The 18,775-nt window shown below is 43.2% G+C and overlaps 1 protein-coding gene across 5 annotated transcripts in view; it reads left to right on the top strand.

Moving 5' to 3' along the window:
• The window catches only part of LOC137418019 (valine--tRNA ligase, mitochondrial), a 170,849-nt gene extending 159,537 nt beyond the window's left edge, over positions 1 to 11,312 (top strand). For 4 of the 5 annotated variants that reach the window (XM_078774487.1, XM_078774490.1, XM_078774488.1 and 1 more), the window contains 4 exons: positions 4,224 to 4,335; positions 6,203 to 6,375; positions 6,725 to 6,874; positions 11,079 to 11,312. In XM_078774487.1, coding sequence (XP_078630613.1) covers positions 4,224 to 4,335; positions 6,203 to 6,375; positions 6,725 to 6,874; positions 11,079 to 11,159 — 516 coding nt within the window. In that variant the 3' untranslated portion in view covers positions 11,160 to 11,312. Of the gene's footprint in view, positions 1 to 4,223; positions 4,336 to 6,202; positions 6,376 to 6,724; positions 6,875 to 11,078 lie in introns of those variants that run through there. The other variant, XR_013622867.1, reaches the window with a different exon arrangement.
• The last annotated feature ends 7,463 nt before the right edge of the window (positions 11,313 to 18,775 follow it).

The raw sequence follows: 18,775 nt of genomic DNA, 5'->3' as shown, positions 1-18,775 counted from the left end.
TCGCTTTTCGCTCTGAATTACATGCAAACGGTGTGACGGAAATCACCATCGCCCAGCAACGAGTGCCAACCAAGATGGCGCCCGGTAGCTGCATCTCCACCTATGTGGTGTGAATGGCAATGGTCATTGATTCGATATATTTTCCGTTCAATGGTCTGGCGGCGGGGATGGAACATCACGTGATCGCTCTGAGCAAATCAGCACGCTGCTCTGCCACCGGCTCAGATTCCGTGTATAATATTCCTCGCTGAAATGCGCTGAGGTAAATATGAATAAAAAATATGGATCTCGTCAAGTATTCTTAGGTAGGCCATGTTCTTCCCAGGCTCAATGGCCATGTCTATGCCAAATATCAAGCACGTGAGCCTCTCTGTTTAGGAGTCTATCGGTAACATTACACACACACACACACACACACACACACACACACACACACACACACACACACACAAACTGTGTTTTATATATATATAGATTAGACAATTAATCAATTAATTCTTTAATTTTTTCGAATAACAACTTTTAAAATTAATTTTCAAAAAATCACAGCTTCAGATGAAACACTGGTGGTTGAGATATGCTATGGGCCAATTGATTAAGAAATTATTTTACGATTACGATTTACTGATTTTAATTACGCAATTAATTGATCAACTATTGTACCTCTCCCTCCCAATACCATGTGCTGCAAGGCAGTATCGCCGGGAGCCTATGGCGCCCCGTCAATACCACGCTGGAACATATTTATTTATTTGGCATGGAGGAGGTGTACTTTGAATGTATCTACACTTGTTTGTTTATTTGTCCGGGCGATATCTCAGCCATACTTCGAGCTCGGAAGCTGAAATTTTGGCACAATAGTGAGCAAGTGCTTTGGCAAAAACCTTATTTTTGTTTTTTTGATCAATTAATCAATTACTTAATTGCTATCGATTTATTAAGCACTTATTTATTTCCTTTCTCATCTGGGTGATATCTCAGGCACATTTTGAGTTAGGAAGCTGATATTTGGACATGATAATGACCAAGTGATTTGGCTGTAAAGGTTATTTTTGATTTATTGATTAATCGATTAATTATTTAATTATTCAATTAATGACTTAAACAAAACAACAACATGCATTTTAAGGCCATTTTCCCTGCTAGAGCGGGGGTTAGCCTTGCGGTCCCCATGACAATCTTCTCCATTTTACCCTATTTTCTGCATCTCTCCTTGTTAACCCCTTTGCCCGCATTTCTTCTTCCACCATCTTTAGCCAAGTCTTTCTCGGTCTTCCCCGTCCTCTACTTACTTCTACGTTCATTTCCCTCACTCTTCTCTACCAGTCACTTTCATCCTTCCTCAACACGTGACCAAACCATCTCAACCTGTTCCTCTTTACAGCATCAATCACAGGCTCTATTCCCATCATCTTTCGCAATTCATCATTTGTCTTCCTCTCTTTCAACGATACTCCGCACATCCATCGAACCATTCACATTTCCACCCTTTCCAGCCTTCGTTGCTGCTCTACGTTCATTACCCATGTCTCACTCCCATAAATCATAACACTTCTCACACATGCAGCATACACCTTTCCCTTCAGCTTCAACGACACTCCCCTCCTCATCAGCACGCCACTCAGTTCCCGAAACTTCTTCCATGCACATCTCACTCTCGCAACCGTTGCCGAGTCTGATCCACCTTCTCCATTCAGCATGTCTCCGAGGAATTGAGACAATTAATGACTTCATTAATTGATTTTCTTTAAAGTTACAGATTCAGATGAAACGGTGGTGGTTTAGGTATTATATTAGCCAATTGATTAATAATTTAATTATTCTATGATTATTATTTATTTATTTTCATTATTCATAAATTATTTATTTTCTTTCTCATCTGGGCAATATCTTGGGCACCTTTTGGGCCAGGAAGCTGATGTTCCACACAACAGTGACCAAGTGATGTGGCTCGGAAGGATATTTTGGACTTAGTAATCAATCAATTGATCGATTTATTATTTACTGCTTAATCAAAAAAAAATTTTTTTTGATTAATAACTTGATTTTCAAAAAGTTACAGCTTTGGATGAAGCACTGGTGGTTGGGGTATGCTATTACCCAATTAAGAAATTATCTTACGATTATTATTTATTGATTTTAATTGTGCAATTAATCAATTATTGTGCACATCTCCCTCCCAATACCGTCTCAATGTCTCAAATCCTTCCTCTTCTCCAATGGCTTGATCTCTGATCATCAATTTGGATTCAGACCAGGTCATTCTACTCTGGACATGTTGCTTCTGCTGTCTCAACAATGGATGGAGGTCCTCAATGCCAAACAGGAAATCAGAGCTGTCTCACTTGACATATCACGTGCCTTCGATACAGTCTGGCACCCAGCTCTGCTCACCAAACTCACCTCCTATGGTATTCAGGGAAATCTCCACTCATGGCTTGCGGATTTCCTCTCTGGTCGTAGGCAACGTGTGGCCCTGAATGGATTTCTCTCATCTTCCCTTCCTGTTCTGGCTGGAGTTCCCCAAGGCAGTGTTCTGGGCCCTGTGCTATTTCTGGTCTTCATCAATGACCTCTCCGACTCTCTGGAAAATCCTCTCTATCTCTTTGCTGATGACTCCACTATCTGCCGCTCCATTCCTCATCCCTCAGATCGGCAGTCTGCAGCCTCCTCACTCTCTGCAGACCTGGACAAAATCACAGACTGGTCAAACAAGTGGAACATGTCTTTCAATCCTGACAAATCTCACACTCTTACAATGTCTCTCCGAAAGGACCGACTGGACAACCCTCCCATCTACTTTCTCAACAATCCTCTCCAAGAAGTTCTGTCGCTCAAGCTTTTGGGTCTCACTATCTGCCATGATCTTTCTTGGGAAAACCACATTTCCAAGCTGGCCTCCAAAGCCAGTCGCCGACTGGGCATCCTCCGTCGTGCGAAGTCCTTCCTTGGCACACCTGAGCTCCTCACCACATACAAGGCTTTCATCCGCAGCTCAATGGAATACTGTTCCCCCCTCTGGGCTGGTGCTCCTGCCTCACACCTTGCTCGGCTTCACGCTGTTGAGGCCAAAGCTTTCAGAATCATTGGAATCTCCTGCGATGTAGTCAACTCCGAGGGCCTTTCACTCACTCACCGCAGGCAGGTTGGTGGTCTTTCTGTCTTCTACCGACTCCTCTCTGGCCTTGCTCCCCCAGCTCTCTCTGTGCTCTGTCCCCCAAATATTCCTTCAGGTCGCACAAGATCTGCCTGCAACCCTCTTATGGTTAAACTGCCAAAGTCTAGGCTCTCTGCTCACCTTCACTCTTTCATTCCCCTTTTCTCCCGCCTCTGGAACAAACTCCCCCACTCCATTCAATCCCACTCCTCCCTCCAGGTCTTTAAAACAGCTGTTCACCACCATCTCTTATCTTCCCCCATTGAAAACCTTGATCTTTTCTACCCCCGGTAATTCACCCCAGAGTCCTTGCAGCGTTCATATGTTTTATTCCTCTCCCACTTCCCCCCAAGTCCTCCCGATGTCCCTGCTCTCAAATGTTGTGTTTGTGTCCTTCCCCCTCTCTCCCCATCTTGTCTGCCGCTCCCCTTGTTTTTTTGTGTTTTGTGTGTCGGTTTGTCTTTTTTGTGATTATTGTTAGCTCTTTCACGAGCCTCGATCTTGTATACAAAACAAAACAAAACAAAACAAAACAAAACAAAACAAAACAAAACAAAACAAAACAAAACAAAACAAAAAAAAAAAAAAAAAAAAAAAAAAAAAAAAAAAAAAAAAAAAAAAAAAAAAAAAAAAAAAAAAAAAAAAAAAAAAAAAGTGCTGCATGGCGGTTCTCGCCGTGCCTCTGAGGCACCCCAGCAATGCCGCGCTGGAGGATGTTAGTTATTTATTTTGGCATGGGGGCAGTGTACTTTGAATGTATCTGCACTTGTTTATTAGCTTCTTTCTATCATGTTAGCGTGCTACGGCATTTTTTTTTTTTTTTTTTTTTTTATCATATGACCACGAACACCTCACTCCAATCTGAATCAGCCATCTTTATAGGTTTCCAATGATTATTATGAGACTTGATTTTTAAGATTACTGAAATGGTGGAATCAGTATTTTCAAGACACAAAACATTCTGTTGTTATTTTTGAAATGTATATCGTAAGATGTTTGTGTGACAAACTGACATTTCAGTTCTGAACAATGCGTACGTTTTTGGTTTTTTTTCATTTTTATTTAGCAACCCTTTGAAGATCTGGATTTGGCCAGAGAATTTGAAATGGTCCAAGAGGTTATTCGCACTGTTCTTGGCTTGAAGGCCAACTACAACATCACTCGCAGCAAACCAAAGCGTATGTCCTATTTTTTTTTTTTTTATGTATTCTGCCATTTTTAGTCTGGTATTTTCCATATACCTGATGTTGGGTAATGGTTAGGGTGGCGGGCTTGGGATCCTAAGGCCCTGAGTTTGAATCCCATTCAGCTGTTGAATTAATACCAGGTGGGGTTGACTCTGCCTGTCATCCTTCCGAGGTCAGTGAAATGAGCACCAGGGTATTGGTCTCAAGGAGGTTGATGGCAGGATTTGCACTCCGGCCGCCGTAAAAAAACACCTCGTTCCTTAGCACACACAATGGTGTATGTCGGGATGGTGTTGAGGAGTCGTCATAGGACGCACCGACTTGCTGATCCAGTGTATGCTCCCATATATATATATATATATACACTGCATTCAGAAAGTATTCAGACCCCTTCACTTTTTTCACATTTTATGTTGCAGCCTAATGCTGAAATCGTTTAAATTCATTTTTTCCCTAATCAATCTACACTCAATACCCCAAAATGACAAAGAGAAAACAGGATATTAGAAAGTTTTGCAAATTTATTAAAAAGAAAAAACTAAAATATCACATTGACATAAGTATTCATACACTTTGCTATGACACTTGAAATTTAGCTCAGTTGCCTCCCATGTCTCTTGATCATCTTTGAGATGTTTCTACACCTTGATTGGGGTCCACCTGTGTGTGGTAAATTCAATTGATTGGACATGATTTGGAAAGGCACACACCTGTCTATATAAGGTCTCACAGCTGACAATGCATATCGGAGCAAAAACCAACTCATGAGGTCGAAGGAACTGCCTGCAGAGCTCAGAGAACAGGATTGTGTCGAGGCACAGATCTGGGGAAGCCTACAAACAAATTTCTGCAGCATTGAAGGTTCCCAAGAGCACAGTGGCCCCCATAATTCTTAAATGGAAGAAGTTTGGAACAACCAGGACTCTTCCTCGAGCTGGCCGCCTGGCCAAACTGAGCAATCGGGGGAGAAGGGCCTTGGTAAGAAAGGTGACAAAGAACCCGATGGTCCCTCTAGCTGAGCTCCAGAGATCCTGTGTGGAGATGGGAGAAACTTCCAGAAGGACAACGATCACTGCAACACTCCACCGATCTGGGCTTCATGGCAGAGTGGCCAGACGGAAGCCTCTCCTCAATGAAAGACACATAAAAGCCCGCTTGGAGTTTGCAAAAAAAGCACCTAAAGGACTCTCAAACTGTGAGAAACAAGATTCTGTGGTCTGATGAAACCAAGATTGAACTGCTTGGTTTCACAGCATCAAGCTGACCAAGATGTGTGGCAGATAATCCAACCAAGAGGGGAGAGCAGTACTTCATCAAGCTACAGATGAAGGTTGTGTCGGTGGATATGAGTTCAGGTGTGCCAAGGAAGAACTTTGTGCGATGGAGGATGCCCAGTCAGCAGCTGGCTTTGGAGGCCAATGTTGAAATGTGGTTTGCCCAACAAATACCATGGCTGATGGTGAGACCCAGGAGTTTGAATGACTGAGCCTCCTCAAGTGAATTGTTAAGAAAGTAGATTGGAGCGTTTACTAGATGGTCGTTTCAGAGAGAGATGGTGAGAGTGTGAAATTTTACAGGATTGAAAGACATTTTCCAAGGGTTTCATTTGACCAGCTTGTGATTTCGTTACTGCAATAACTTTGAACCGCTGAAGGGATTTTGACCAACCCTGGTAAATGTACGTACTATGATGCAAAGATGAACTGATTACATCTTGGGTTCATTAGGTAAAATGTCATGTGGTTATGTCTGCCACCCCCCCCCCCCCCCCCCCCATGAGCTTTAGATTGGGAAATGAAATTTTGTTCGTTTTGAAACTCATGGTGTTTTTCGCCCACCCACTTGTATGCCAAATCAGTGCTATTGGAATGCAGCGAGGACGTGTGGCTTCGTGCAATGCACAGATTTAGTAATGCTTTGCACAGCTTGGCCTGTTGTGAGCAGGTGAAGTTAATGGAGCCAGGGCAGGCAGCTCCAGCTGAAGCTGCAGTCGCCATTGTGGCTCCGGGCTGCAAGGCATTCCTGCTTCACGTGAGATTTCAGTCTCATCTACATGACCCTCCTTTAGCATTTTGAATTTCTTTGCTGATGTCTTTCCTGTTTGTTTGATTTTTTTGGTGGGCTTTGTTCAAAAATTCATTTTTTTGGATGAGACAATGGGATTTCATTGTTTTTTTTGTTTTTTGGGGGGGGAGGGTTTTTTAACTGTCATTTGTTGGATGTTTGTTCATGAATTTTAAATAATTGATGTTAAATAAATTGTTGTCATAGTGGTAAAGAAAACCACCTTTATTTCGTCCAATAATGTGATGGCCGTGACATTTGGATTCCTGCCTTGCTTTTCATTGTGCGTACATTACATTGCATTTGTATTATGCAGGACCTGGTGGACATACAGCAGGAGATCACTCGTCTTACCAACTTGGGCCGTCAGATTGAGGATAAGTTGCAAGCAATGAAGCATAGGACAGCGAATCCTTCGTACAGTACAAAAGTTTCTGATGCTGTACGAGCACGGCATGCTACCAAGGTACCCAATTCACACTCCAGCACCAATGACTCTGGATTTGCTTGAAGTGATTGGTTATTTTGAAAAAAATGCCAACTATCAAAGCAATGTTAAAATTTTAATTTGTATACCAACACCTGCAATATGTTAATAAAAACATTTAAAACAAGAAAGAGCAATCAGACATTACAGACCCTCACCAGGATGTGTTTTTAGTGGTTTTTAAGGCTTTTGTGTTAAAACAAATATGGCGGATGAATCATGTGACCGATGAGCTACCCAATTCAGCAATTCTCCAGCAGCAATTCAAACTCCAAAAAAAAATTCCTCCACCATTCTATCCATAGATGGTGCTCAAGAAATTTGTTCTTGATCGGATGAAGTTTTGTACTTGTCGAATTATGACGTCATAATGGAGGAACCTATGACATCATCATTAACGTATGTTATTCGCCATGGAGAATAATTAGCCTGGTGTTGGCTTAGCAGTTAGGGTGCCGGCTTAGGATCCTGGGTTCGGATCCCGGTCGATCGCTAAATTAACACCAGGGGGGTTGACTCAGCCTGTCATCCTTCCGAGGTCGGCAAATTGAGTACCAGCTTGCTGGGATGAATGATCCCGGTGTGTACCTCGGCTTAAAATAGGTGCACCGTATCCCTGCGCATCGAAGAGGCGATTAAGGGTTGGCGCCAGGAAGGGCATCCGGCCATAAAAACATTGCCTCAAAACAGGGAACCATGATTGTCATGGGGCCCGCAAGGCTAACCCCTGCTCAAGCGGGGAAAAATGGCCTTAAAACGATCATTCATTTTTTTCATATATTCGCCATGGAGGGTTCCTTACAATGAGCCATGTCTCATTTTTTTCTATGCAGCGCTTTTGTAGATATAGAGGTGCAATTTTTTTTTCCCAAGATGGCGCCCGTAACACGTGACCGATGCGATCATAATTATCATTAAAAAATTCTACAGGAGGAGGTGCACCTATGTTGAAAATTTCCTTTTAATCAGACCAATGGTTGCAGAGAAAATCATATTTATTATATGCGGACAAGCACAAACAAACAGACTCGAGTTCAGTACCCTCTACCCTGGCAAGAGTAATAAAAAATGTAAAAGAGTTGCAGGGATGTTACTCCAAAAAGTATGTCAACATGTTATGTCAGGTATGATCACAATAAATGATCATGGGAAACCATCCCTACATCTTTCTTTGATTAATGGTTGTCCTGAGAAAAGACAGTTATATCGAGCACACTCAGTGTCTTTTCTAGGGATGACGACAACAACAACAACAACAACAGGCATTTTAAGGCCATTTTCCCTGCAAGAGCGGGGGTTAGCCTTGCGGTCCCCATGACAATCTTCTCCATTTGCCCTATTTTCTGCATCTCTCCTTGTTAACCCCCTTGCCCGCATTTCTTCTCCGACCATCTTTAGCCAAGTCTTTGTCAGTCTTCCCCGTCCTCTTCTTCCTTCTACATTCATTTCCATCACTCTTCTCAACCAGTCACTTTCATCCTTCCTCAACACATGACCAAACCATCTCAACCTGTTTCTCTTCACAGCATCCATCACAGGCTCTATTCCCATCATCTTTCGCAATTCATCATTTGTCTTCCTCTCTCTCAACGATACTCCACACATCCACCGAACCATTCGCATTTCCACCCTTTCCAGCCTTCGTTGCTGCTCTACGTTCATTACCCATGTCTCGCTCCCATAAATCATAACACTTCTCACACATGCAGCATACACCTTTCCCTTCAGCTTCAACGACACTCCCCTCCTCGTCAGCACGCCACTCAGTTCCCCAAACTTCTTCCATGCACATCTCACTCTTCCAACCGTTGCCGAGTCTGATCCACCTTCTCCATTCAGCATGTCTCCGAGGTAGCAAAATGTTTTCACACCTTCCAGCTTCACGCCATCTCCAAGATCCAACTCAACATTTCCTCCATCTGCAGCTCCCTCTGTGCACACCTTACGCTTGAATGTAGCTGCCACACTGGTTAATGACCCTCTCAAACCACGACATTTTTGATGAAGCCACTCAGCGCACATTGTACATTGAATGGAGTTCACTCCGACACCCTTCCTGCACACAGCACATGGCCACTTCCCAGGTCTTTCCACCTCACCACATGCTTTACCACTTGCCATCACCTTCGTTTTTCCGATATTCACCTTCAGACCTTTTGTCTCCATACATTCCTTCCACTTTTTCATTGTTCATTTGTTCTTTTCTAGGGAGGACAACCATTATTCAAAGGAAGATGTAGGGATGTTTTTCACATGATTATTTCTTGTGATCATCCCTACCTTGTTTGCATACTTTTTGGAGTAAAATTCCTACAACCATTTACATTAAAAAAAAAAAGTTTTATTACTCGTTTGTTTACTTTTTTTTTTTACAAATATGCATGTAGATGTTCTACTACTGATTTGCCAATGTTGTCATAGAAATTTTATAAGACCTGTTCACCGGTGGCGTACTGAGGGTGTTTGGCGCCTGGAGGCAAAACATAATATTGTTCCCCCCTGCTTCCACCTACCTCTCCCCAATCCCAGTGCCATAGGGACCATAGGGATCCAATGCCTTGTCTAGTTTCCCATACACATGGAAATTAGGATCTTTATATTAATACATAAATTAATGGACCATGCCACTCGATGCTGTATGCCAAACAAAGATGAAATAAACATTAAATGTCAGTTGAAATATTTATTCAATTCAGAGTTAGAGTGGATAATTCCCTGTTCAGCCTGCTCCATACGATGCCAGATGCCGATGTGATGCACCGACATAGCGAATCTGCCGCAGAGAAACTGTGACTCAAGAAGGTTATTTATCACGTAGTTCACATTTACCTTGATATTGTGACTGGAGAGGGTTCATGATCATAATTGTCCAGTGTGTCGGACTGGTACCTCGCTATTTATTATTTTAGTTTTTATAAATGTAGCAATATGGATATTGCAATGTGAAAGTGATAGGCCTATGGGCTCAGCTTTATCACAGGAGATTCCATTGATCTTGAAGGGATGAATATGCAAAGCTCTATCCATGACACCACCAAGGCCGACCAAATAGATAGAGGACTTGACCAGCCTCAGTGGTGTATTGAATATAGTGTTTGCTTTAATTCTCGGAGGTCATTGGTTCAAACCCTGCCTGAGCCATACCTGAGCCATGCTGCTTCCTTGCTCGAGACTCGACATTTAATAGGATAGAGCACGGACAAACAATTTGGTAATAGCAATGGCCCTAAATGTTGGTAATAATAGTGCAGGCTTTGATGGGCCCAATGACCTCCTCCTGCATCCAAGTTCCTGGTAAATTATTTATTATTTCCTGGTTCCTGGTTATTATTAAAGCTTTGGTTTCCAAGGCATCAAGCTGAGAAAGGTATGAGGCAGGGGCACCAACTCAGACGGGAGAGCCGTATTCCATTAAACTGTGGATGAAGGCCTTGTAGATGGAAAAGAGTACAGTTCCAAGGAAGAACATTGCACAACAGCGAATACCTCGTCGGCAACTGGCTTTGGAGGCCAACTTAAAAATGTGGTTTGCCCAAGAAAGATCACGGCTGATATTGAGACCCAACAGTTTGAGTGACCGTTTGGCTTCAAGAGGATTGTTAAGAAGGTATATTGGAGGATTTGCCATGCAGTCCTTTCGTAGAGGGAGAGTGATGGAATGTATCTTTCAAACCTGACAATATCTCACACTAAGTGCTTGATCAGCATGTGATTATATTGAAGTCTGAAGAGAGAAGAAGGCTGCTGCCTGCCAATTTGAAGGATGAGTGATATCACAGGAGAGGTAGAGTAATCAGCAAATAGACAGAGGATTTTATAGAGCGTCTGATAGAGGTCGTTGATGATGTTTAGGAATAGAATTGGGCCAAAAACATTGTCTTGCGGCTCTCCAGCCTTAACAATGAGAGGAGATAAAAGGATTCCATTGAGAGACACCTTTGCTATGGGAATGGAGGAAGTCTGTAAGAGTGGCCTTGGATGCCATCGGCAGAGTTTGGAGAGCAAGGTGGGGTACCAGCCGATCAAAAGTTCGAGATATTTCGCGAGAGATGTCCCTGATCTCACGTCTAATATTGAAGACCTCTATCCATCGTTTGTGGTTGCTTTTGATATTTGAAATTTACTCAACCAAATGCTTGTTTTCTTGAGGCATTGGCCAATTGTGTGATTATGTCCCATGTAGATTTCCATCCTCCAAGAAGAGTTGAAAGCGACTGAGCAAGCAAAGCAGCTCCTGAAGAGTCAAGATTTGAAGAGGAAATGAAGTGTCATGATTTGAGAAGACGTATGCATCGACTTGTGATGAGAAATGTGTGACTTATATGTTGGATAATTTTTTTTTTTTTTTAAGTCAGGTCTGCAATTCTGCATCTTCTGCCTTTATGCACTGTTTAATAATAAAATAATAATTGTACACAATGTGTGTATATCCTGCTTCATGACCAGACAATGATATATATATATATATATATATATATATATATGTATATATGTATATATATATATACAGTATATATATATATATATATATATATATATATATATATATATATATATATATATATATATATATATATATATATATATATACAGACTTGGCATTTAATATGGAATTTTTTTTTTTCTTGACTTGGCTTTACTTTCTTAACTCAGTATATCAATCTGGTGAGTTTCTTTTACACTTTGGTGATTTATTTGTTAAAAGAACCATGTCACTGATTGTCTGTCGCAGCAAGAAGTCAACAACAGGATTATATCACAGGCGGCGTGGCAAAATGTACGGACAGGTGCATTTGATGATTGGCTTCACAGTCGGGTATACAAGGGTTGTTGCATTCTGTATTCGTGGAAAACAACTGCTGCACGTCTCCAAAAGTTATTGCCACTTCCTCTGGAGATGGTCCGTCAACTCGACAATGCTGTTTGTCATGGAGTGGTGGCTTTACGAAATTACAGCATGAAACAGCGTGCTATTGCTCGGCAGTATGGCATCACTCAAGGTCAGGTGTCAAAGATCCTGAAACGAAATGCTCAGAGGGGTGTCCCTACTCCAATACCGAGGCCAGGACGGGCGTCCCTGCAGAACCACAAGGAGGGATGATCGCCAGCTGCACCGGTTAGTCCGCAATGGCCGTACCAAGTCAGCTAATCGGCTTAGGGCTGAGTGGCAGCAACTGACAAATGTGCCTGTATCCAGAAGGCTAGTCAACCAACGACTGGTTCAAGCAGGCTATCGTGCCAGGCATCCCCTGAGAAAGCCACGCCTGACAAGACAACACCACCAGCGCCGATTGCAGTGGGCCAGAGAGCACCGTCAATGGCAGCCAGGACACTGGAATCACGTGATCTTCAGTGACGAGTTTAGATTTCTGGTCTATCGTCAAGATGGCCGTGTCCGAGTGCGCAGACAAGTGCATGAAGCCTCCAACAAAGATTGTATCGTGCCAAGAGTCCAAGCTGGAGGTGGTGGGGTGACCGTTTGGGCTGCATTTCATGCAGGGGGCAAAACTGACCTGGTTGTTCTGAATGGAAACCTGAACCAGTTCAAGTACAGGGCCATTCTGTAAGAAACATTGCTTCCGTTTGCTCGTGCAGCCTTTCGGGTAAACTTTGTCTTCCAAGATGGCAATGCACGGCCTCATCGTGCTCGCATGATCCAACACTTTCTTGCTGACCGTGGTGTAGAGCATATGGAGTGGCCTGCCATGTCCCCGGATATGAATCCGATAGAGAACTTGTGGGCAGAATTAACGCGTCAAATCGACCACTTGGACCAGCAGCCGACCTCTGTGCGTGAATTGCAGCAGGCTATTGTCACTGCATGGCAAGCGATTCCTGTCCAAACCTTGGCAAATCTCGTGAACAGCATGCCTCGACGTGTACGTGCTCTCCTGAATGCTCGTGGGGGTTACACGAAGTACTGAACTGTAATTTTACTGTCCGTAATCCCAGTCGTAATTTAACTTTTGTTTTTGTTAAAAAAAAATTTGGCTAATGTGCAAAATAAAGAGATACTTCTGGAAAACGTACAGAAGTTTAACACAGTATTGTCCATGAATTGAGTTCGATATCAGTTTACATCCCTTTCAAGGATCAATTTATTTGTTTTGAAATGTCAAATGTGGTTTTTGTTTCTTTTAAAGGTCACATTAACAAAATCTAGAATAATTTCAACATAATTTCAATGAACTTTTGGTTCTAAGACATCTTGAAAAGTAAGTTCAACCCCACAAAAAAAATATTCCATATTAAATGCCAAGTCTGTATATACACATATACATATAGTACATATACATACGGAAGCCTCTCCTCAATGAAAGACACGTGAAAGCCCGCTTGGAGTTTGCAAAAAAGCACCTGAAGGACTCTCAGCACCTGAAGCACCTGTTTGCAAAAAAGCACCTGAAGGACTGTGGTCTGATGAAACCAAGATTGAACTGTTTGGCTTCCGTCTGGCCACTCTGCCATGAAGCCCAGATCAGTGGAGTGTTGCAGTGATGGTCGTCCTACTGGAAGTTTCTCCCATTTCCACACAGGATCTCTGGAGCTCAGCCAGAGTGACCATCGGGTTCTTGGTCACCTCTCTTACCAAGGCCCTTCTCCCCCGATTGCTCAGTTTGGCCGGACGGCCAGCTCTAGGAAGAGTCCTGGTTGTTCCAAACTTCTTCCATTTAAGAATTATGGAGGCCACTGTGCTCTTGGGAACATTCAATGCAGCAGAGATTTTTTTTTGTAGGCTTCCCCAGATCTGTGCCTCGACACAATCCTGTCTCAGCTCTGCAGGCAGTTCCTTCGACCTCATGGCTTGGTTTTTGCTCTGATATGCATTGTCAGCTGTGAGACCTTATATAGACAGGTGTGTGCCTTTCCAAATCATGTCCATTCAATTGAATTTACCACTGGTGGACTCCAATCAAGGTGTAGAAATATCTCAAAGATGATCAAGAGAAATGGGAGGCACCTGAGCTAAATTTCAAGTGTCATAGCAAAGGGTATGAATACTTATGTCGATGTGATATTTCAGTTTTTTCTTATTAATAAATTTGCAAAACTTTCTAAAATCCTGTTTTCTCTTTGTCATTATGGGGTATTGAGTGTAGATTGATGAGGGAAAAAATGAATTTAAACGATTTCAGCAAAAGGCTGCAACATAACAAAATGTGAAGAAAGTGAAGGGGTCTGAATACTTTCTGAATGCACTGTATATGTATGTCTTTTGCCCTATAAAACACAAGGTGTGTGTGTGTGTGTTTCTGTCCCCCTTCATCAGGGTTGTTTTGAAGGCTTTGAGTAGTGCTTTTGGAGGGATTTGTGTGGGGGGGAGGGGGGGTTTAAGTGGCAATCTGAACGACTGTGTCAACCAGTTAAAATAACTTAGAGACTCTGAGGACCCAAAATACCCCAAGGGCCCCAAACACCTTGTGGACTGTTATAGACACAAAATATCATAAAGACCCAAGGATCCAAAAGACCCAAACAACCCCAAGGGCCCAATGACAAAGAGGACCCAAAATACCCCAAGGACTCAGAAAACCCCCCAAGTACTCTGAAGATCCAAAATACCCCAAAAGATTGAAAAGACCCAATAGACCTCAAAGACCCAAGACACATTAAGACCCAAAATTTGGTAAGACCCAAAATACCCTGTAGATTGTTAAAGGCCCAAAAGACTGAAAACACCCTAAAGACACAATGGACCCAAAAGACCCAAACAACCCCAAGGACCCAAATGACAAAGAGGACCCAGAAAACCCCAAGGACCCAGAAGACCCTGAAGATCTAATGGACCCCAAAATAACCTGTAGACTGTTAAAGAAACAGAAGACCCCAAGGACTCAAGACCCAAAATACAGAAAAGTCCTTGAAGACCCAAAATACCCCGAAGATCCAAATGACCCTGAAGACCATTAAAGACCCAAAATACCCCAAAGACTTAAATACCCAAAAGACTACAAAAACCCATGAAGACCCCAAATTCCCCAAAGAGCCATGAAGACCCCAAAGACCAAAACGACTGAAAAGACCCCAAAACCCATAAATACACTAAATACCCTGAAAGACCCAATGGACCCCAAATACCTGAAGTCCCAAAATAACCTGTAGACTGTTAAAGAAACAGAAGACCCCAAGGACTCTCAAGACCCCCAAAGACCCAATATACAGAAATGTCCTTGAAGACCCAATGGACCCTGAAGACCAAAAATACCCCGAAGATCCAAATGACCCTGAAGACCGTTAAAGACCCCAAAGACTCTTAAATACCCAAAAGACTACAAAAACCCATGAAGACCCCAAATTCCCCGAAGAGCCATAAAGACCAAAACGACTGAAAAGACCCCAAGACCCATAAATACCCAAAGACCTAAAATACACCAAATTCCCTGAAAGACCATGAAGACACAAAAGACCCCCCCCCCCCTCCCCCAAGGCCCTTAAAGACCCAAAATACCATGAAAAACCAAAAGACCCTTAAATATCCAGAAGACTCAAAGATACTCCAAATATCAAAATACCCTTAAAGACCCAAAAGACAACAAAGGCCCTAAAGACCCAAAATTCCCCAATTACCCATAAAGACACCGAAGACCCAAAATACTGAAAAGACGACAATACCCTTAAAGACCCAACACACTGAAAATACCCCAAGACCCTTAAAGACCCAACACACTGAAAATACCAAAAGACCCCTTAAAAACCCTAAAAGACCCAAAATACCCCAAAGACTCAAAAGACCCAGAAGACCCTTAAATACCGCAATGACCCAAAATACCCCAAAGACTCAAAATACATCAAAGACCCCAGAGAACTAAAATATCCCAAAGACCCTTAAAGACCAAATTTTTTGAAAAGTCCCTGAAAACCCAAAATACCTCGAAGACCCTTAACGACCCCACAGAACCAACAAATCCAAAATACCAAAAATATCCCAAAGACCCTGAGGACCCAGTGGAACCCAAAGACCCAAATTACCAAAAAGACCCAAGGACCTCAAAGATGCAGAGTACCCAAAAGACTCAAATGACCTAAAATACCCAAATGAACCAGAAGATCCCAAGGATGCAAAAGAGCTTGAGCACCCAAATGAACCAGAGGACTCAAAAGACCCTTAGGACTCTGAAGATCCAAAAGAAGAGTAATTATGTCTCTTGCATTGGAATTGTAGACTGCGGTGGCTTGCAAACTGAGCCTCTTATTCAGTGTACGGAAGCGGTTTTTTGTTTGTTTTGTTTTTACAATAAATACACGGCATAGGGAGGTGAAATTCGCTGAACGTGACGTGCAAAGTGCTCAGAGTAAACCGAGTGTTCATTTACGTCTGTAGGCTGTCAATCCAAAACACAAAAAAGACCCTGAGGATCCCAAAAGACCCTGAGGACCCAAACGACCCTGAGGACTCGGAAGACCCAAAAGAATAGTAATTATGTCTCTTACATTGGAAACGTAGACTGTGGCTTGCAAACCGAGCCTCAAGGTCGGTGTACATAATAAATAAAGAAGATATAAGCACATCTGACACTAGGCCCAGGCTTCAGTCTTTGGCACGCTCACGTGGCTGCACCGTCAAATACACTTCCAACCCGTCATTTTTGACGGGCTTTATTTTATACTGGTATATATAATATATAAAAAGCATGCAGTGTGAAACCAAATACATTCACAACCATTCAAATTGAAATATTTTTTATATAACAATGCATACTTGTTCTACAAGAATGGCGTGTGTGTATTTGTGGGTATTCATGACGGCAGTTGACACTTGGTTTAAAAGCTTGACGTAATTTTAAAAAAAATGTTGAACATTATGAAATTGTCAAGATCTAAGGTTTGGAGTAACGGTGATAATGATAATGCTATCTGTAAAGTATCTCGACAAACTGCGATCAATTGTCGTACGCGTTTATTCACTCTGCCGATCAAGGCCCGATTCACAGCAGCGCCATCCGAGCTCTGGCGTAGGGATACAACCCGGTCCCGGTGTAGGGATACAATGGTGAACATTTGCACTGCATACATGACATCCTCCCCTTTAAGTCCAAAATTACCAAGAGCAATACGTGCTAGATTTCCAGAATTGACATTTCAAAAGCAACATTTCCAAACCATGTGAAAATATGTGTGCAAACGGTTATGAGAATAATGAAAATACGTGAAAATAGAACATGTGTCAACGTGAAAAAAAAACATCTTCAAAGATTCAACCGGTCGGGTGCTTTTCTCTCACGCATTGAGCGTCGCAGTGTACCAGTGGATACAGAGTCCGAGGTGATTCCTTTGGGTCGCGGTGTACCAGTGGATACAGAGTCCGAGGTGATTCCTTTGGTCTCCACGAAGGGTGTAGCGTTTGCAGAGGTTTTCGGGGCATCCGAGCCGGCTGGAGCGGCCACGACGATCTCCGGCAGTGGCGGGCCGAACTGTTGTCCTGACTGTGACGATGCTACAGGCTCCATCGACTCACAGTGACGGTAGGTTATGTGGTCCTGATGTCGACGAATTTCGCGGCCGTCCTGCAGGCGAATCACACTGGACAGTGGACCTGGCTTCTCGATGATGTCTCCCGGTAGCCACGTCGCACCTGCACCAAAATTTCGGGCAAACACTGGATCTCCAATGTTGATACATCGACTGTTGGACGTCTTATCGTGCACCAACTTTTGATTAAGCTGGCTCTGATAAACATTTGATGATATGTCTGGTTTGAGATTGTCAAGTGTCGTTTCATCAATAACTCAGACGGAGCTGCACCGGTTGTTGATTGTGGCGTGATGCGGTATTTGAACAGGAGACGAGACAGCTTTGTTTCCAGGGTTCCCTCCTGAAGTTTCTGCAATCCGGATTTGATGATTCCCACGGATCGTTCGGCCAAGCCATTTGAAGCCTGGTGATGTGGGCTGACAAACTTATGTTTGATGCCGTTCCGACGTGTGAACTTGGCAAACTCGGTACTGGAAAAACACGAACCATTATCACTCACGATCATCCTGGGCAGACCATGAGTGGCGAAACAGCGTCTGAGTCTTTCGATGACAATGGCTGACGTAGTACCACGCGTCACATAGGCATCAATCCATTTTGTGTGCGCGTCCGTAATTATTAGAATCATGCTGCCGTTAATAGGCCCGGCATAATCGAGATGTAGGCGATGCCACGGTTCGCTGGGCCATTCCCAGGGATGCAGTGGCGCTTTCGCAGGTGTATTCCGGGTGCTCTGGCAGGGGTAACAATGTCGAACATGATGTTCGATATCAGCATCAAGATTCGGCCACCACACATAGTTTCTGGCGAGTGACTTCATCTTCACAATCCCGGGGTGACAGTCATGGATTTCATCCATGACCCTGGAACGCAGATTTTTCGGGATCACGACACGACATCCCCAGAGTAGGCAACCATTTTCCACGCTGAGTTCGTTTTTACGTGCTTTAAAAGCCGCAAAATCTGGGTCACCCTCAGGTAGCAAATGCCATCCAAGCTGTACAGCCTGGACAGTTCTGGACAGAACGGGGTCTCGTCGAGTATGAGTGCGGATCTGGCCGGAATCGACAGCACAATCTTCCAGATGATCCATCAGTGCGATAATGGATCCTGGTGTAGGCGAATCATCAACGGATTCTGGAAGGGGTAACCGACTCATGGCATCTGCATTTGTGATAGACGAACCGGGCTTATAACATATGGTGTAGTCATAAGCAGCGAGAAACAGGGACCAGCGGATGATCCTGAGCGGTAGTGTGTCAGATGTCGCCTTAGTTGGACCAAACAGGCTGATCAGCGGCTTGTGATCAGTGCGAATCGTGAAATGATGTCCAAGAAGGTACTGGCGAAATTTGCCGACGCCGAAAACGATTCCCAATCCTTCCTTGTCAAGTTGGGAATAGTTTT

This window comes from Myxine glutinosa, chromosome 3 (assembly GCF_964187855.1).
Source record: "Myxine glutinosa chromosome 3, kmMyxGlut1.1, whole genome shotgun sequence".
Taxonomy (NCBI): domain Eukaryota; kingdom Metazoa; phylum Chordata; class Myxini; order Myxiniformes; family Myxinidae; genus Myxine; species Myxine glutinosa.
The sequence above is the reverse complement of the archived record's forward strand: the minus strand, read 5'-3'. Positions and strand labels throughout refer to the sequence as shown.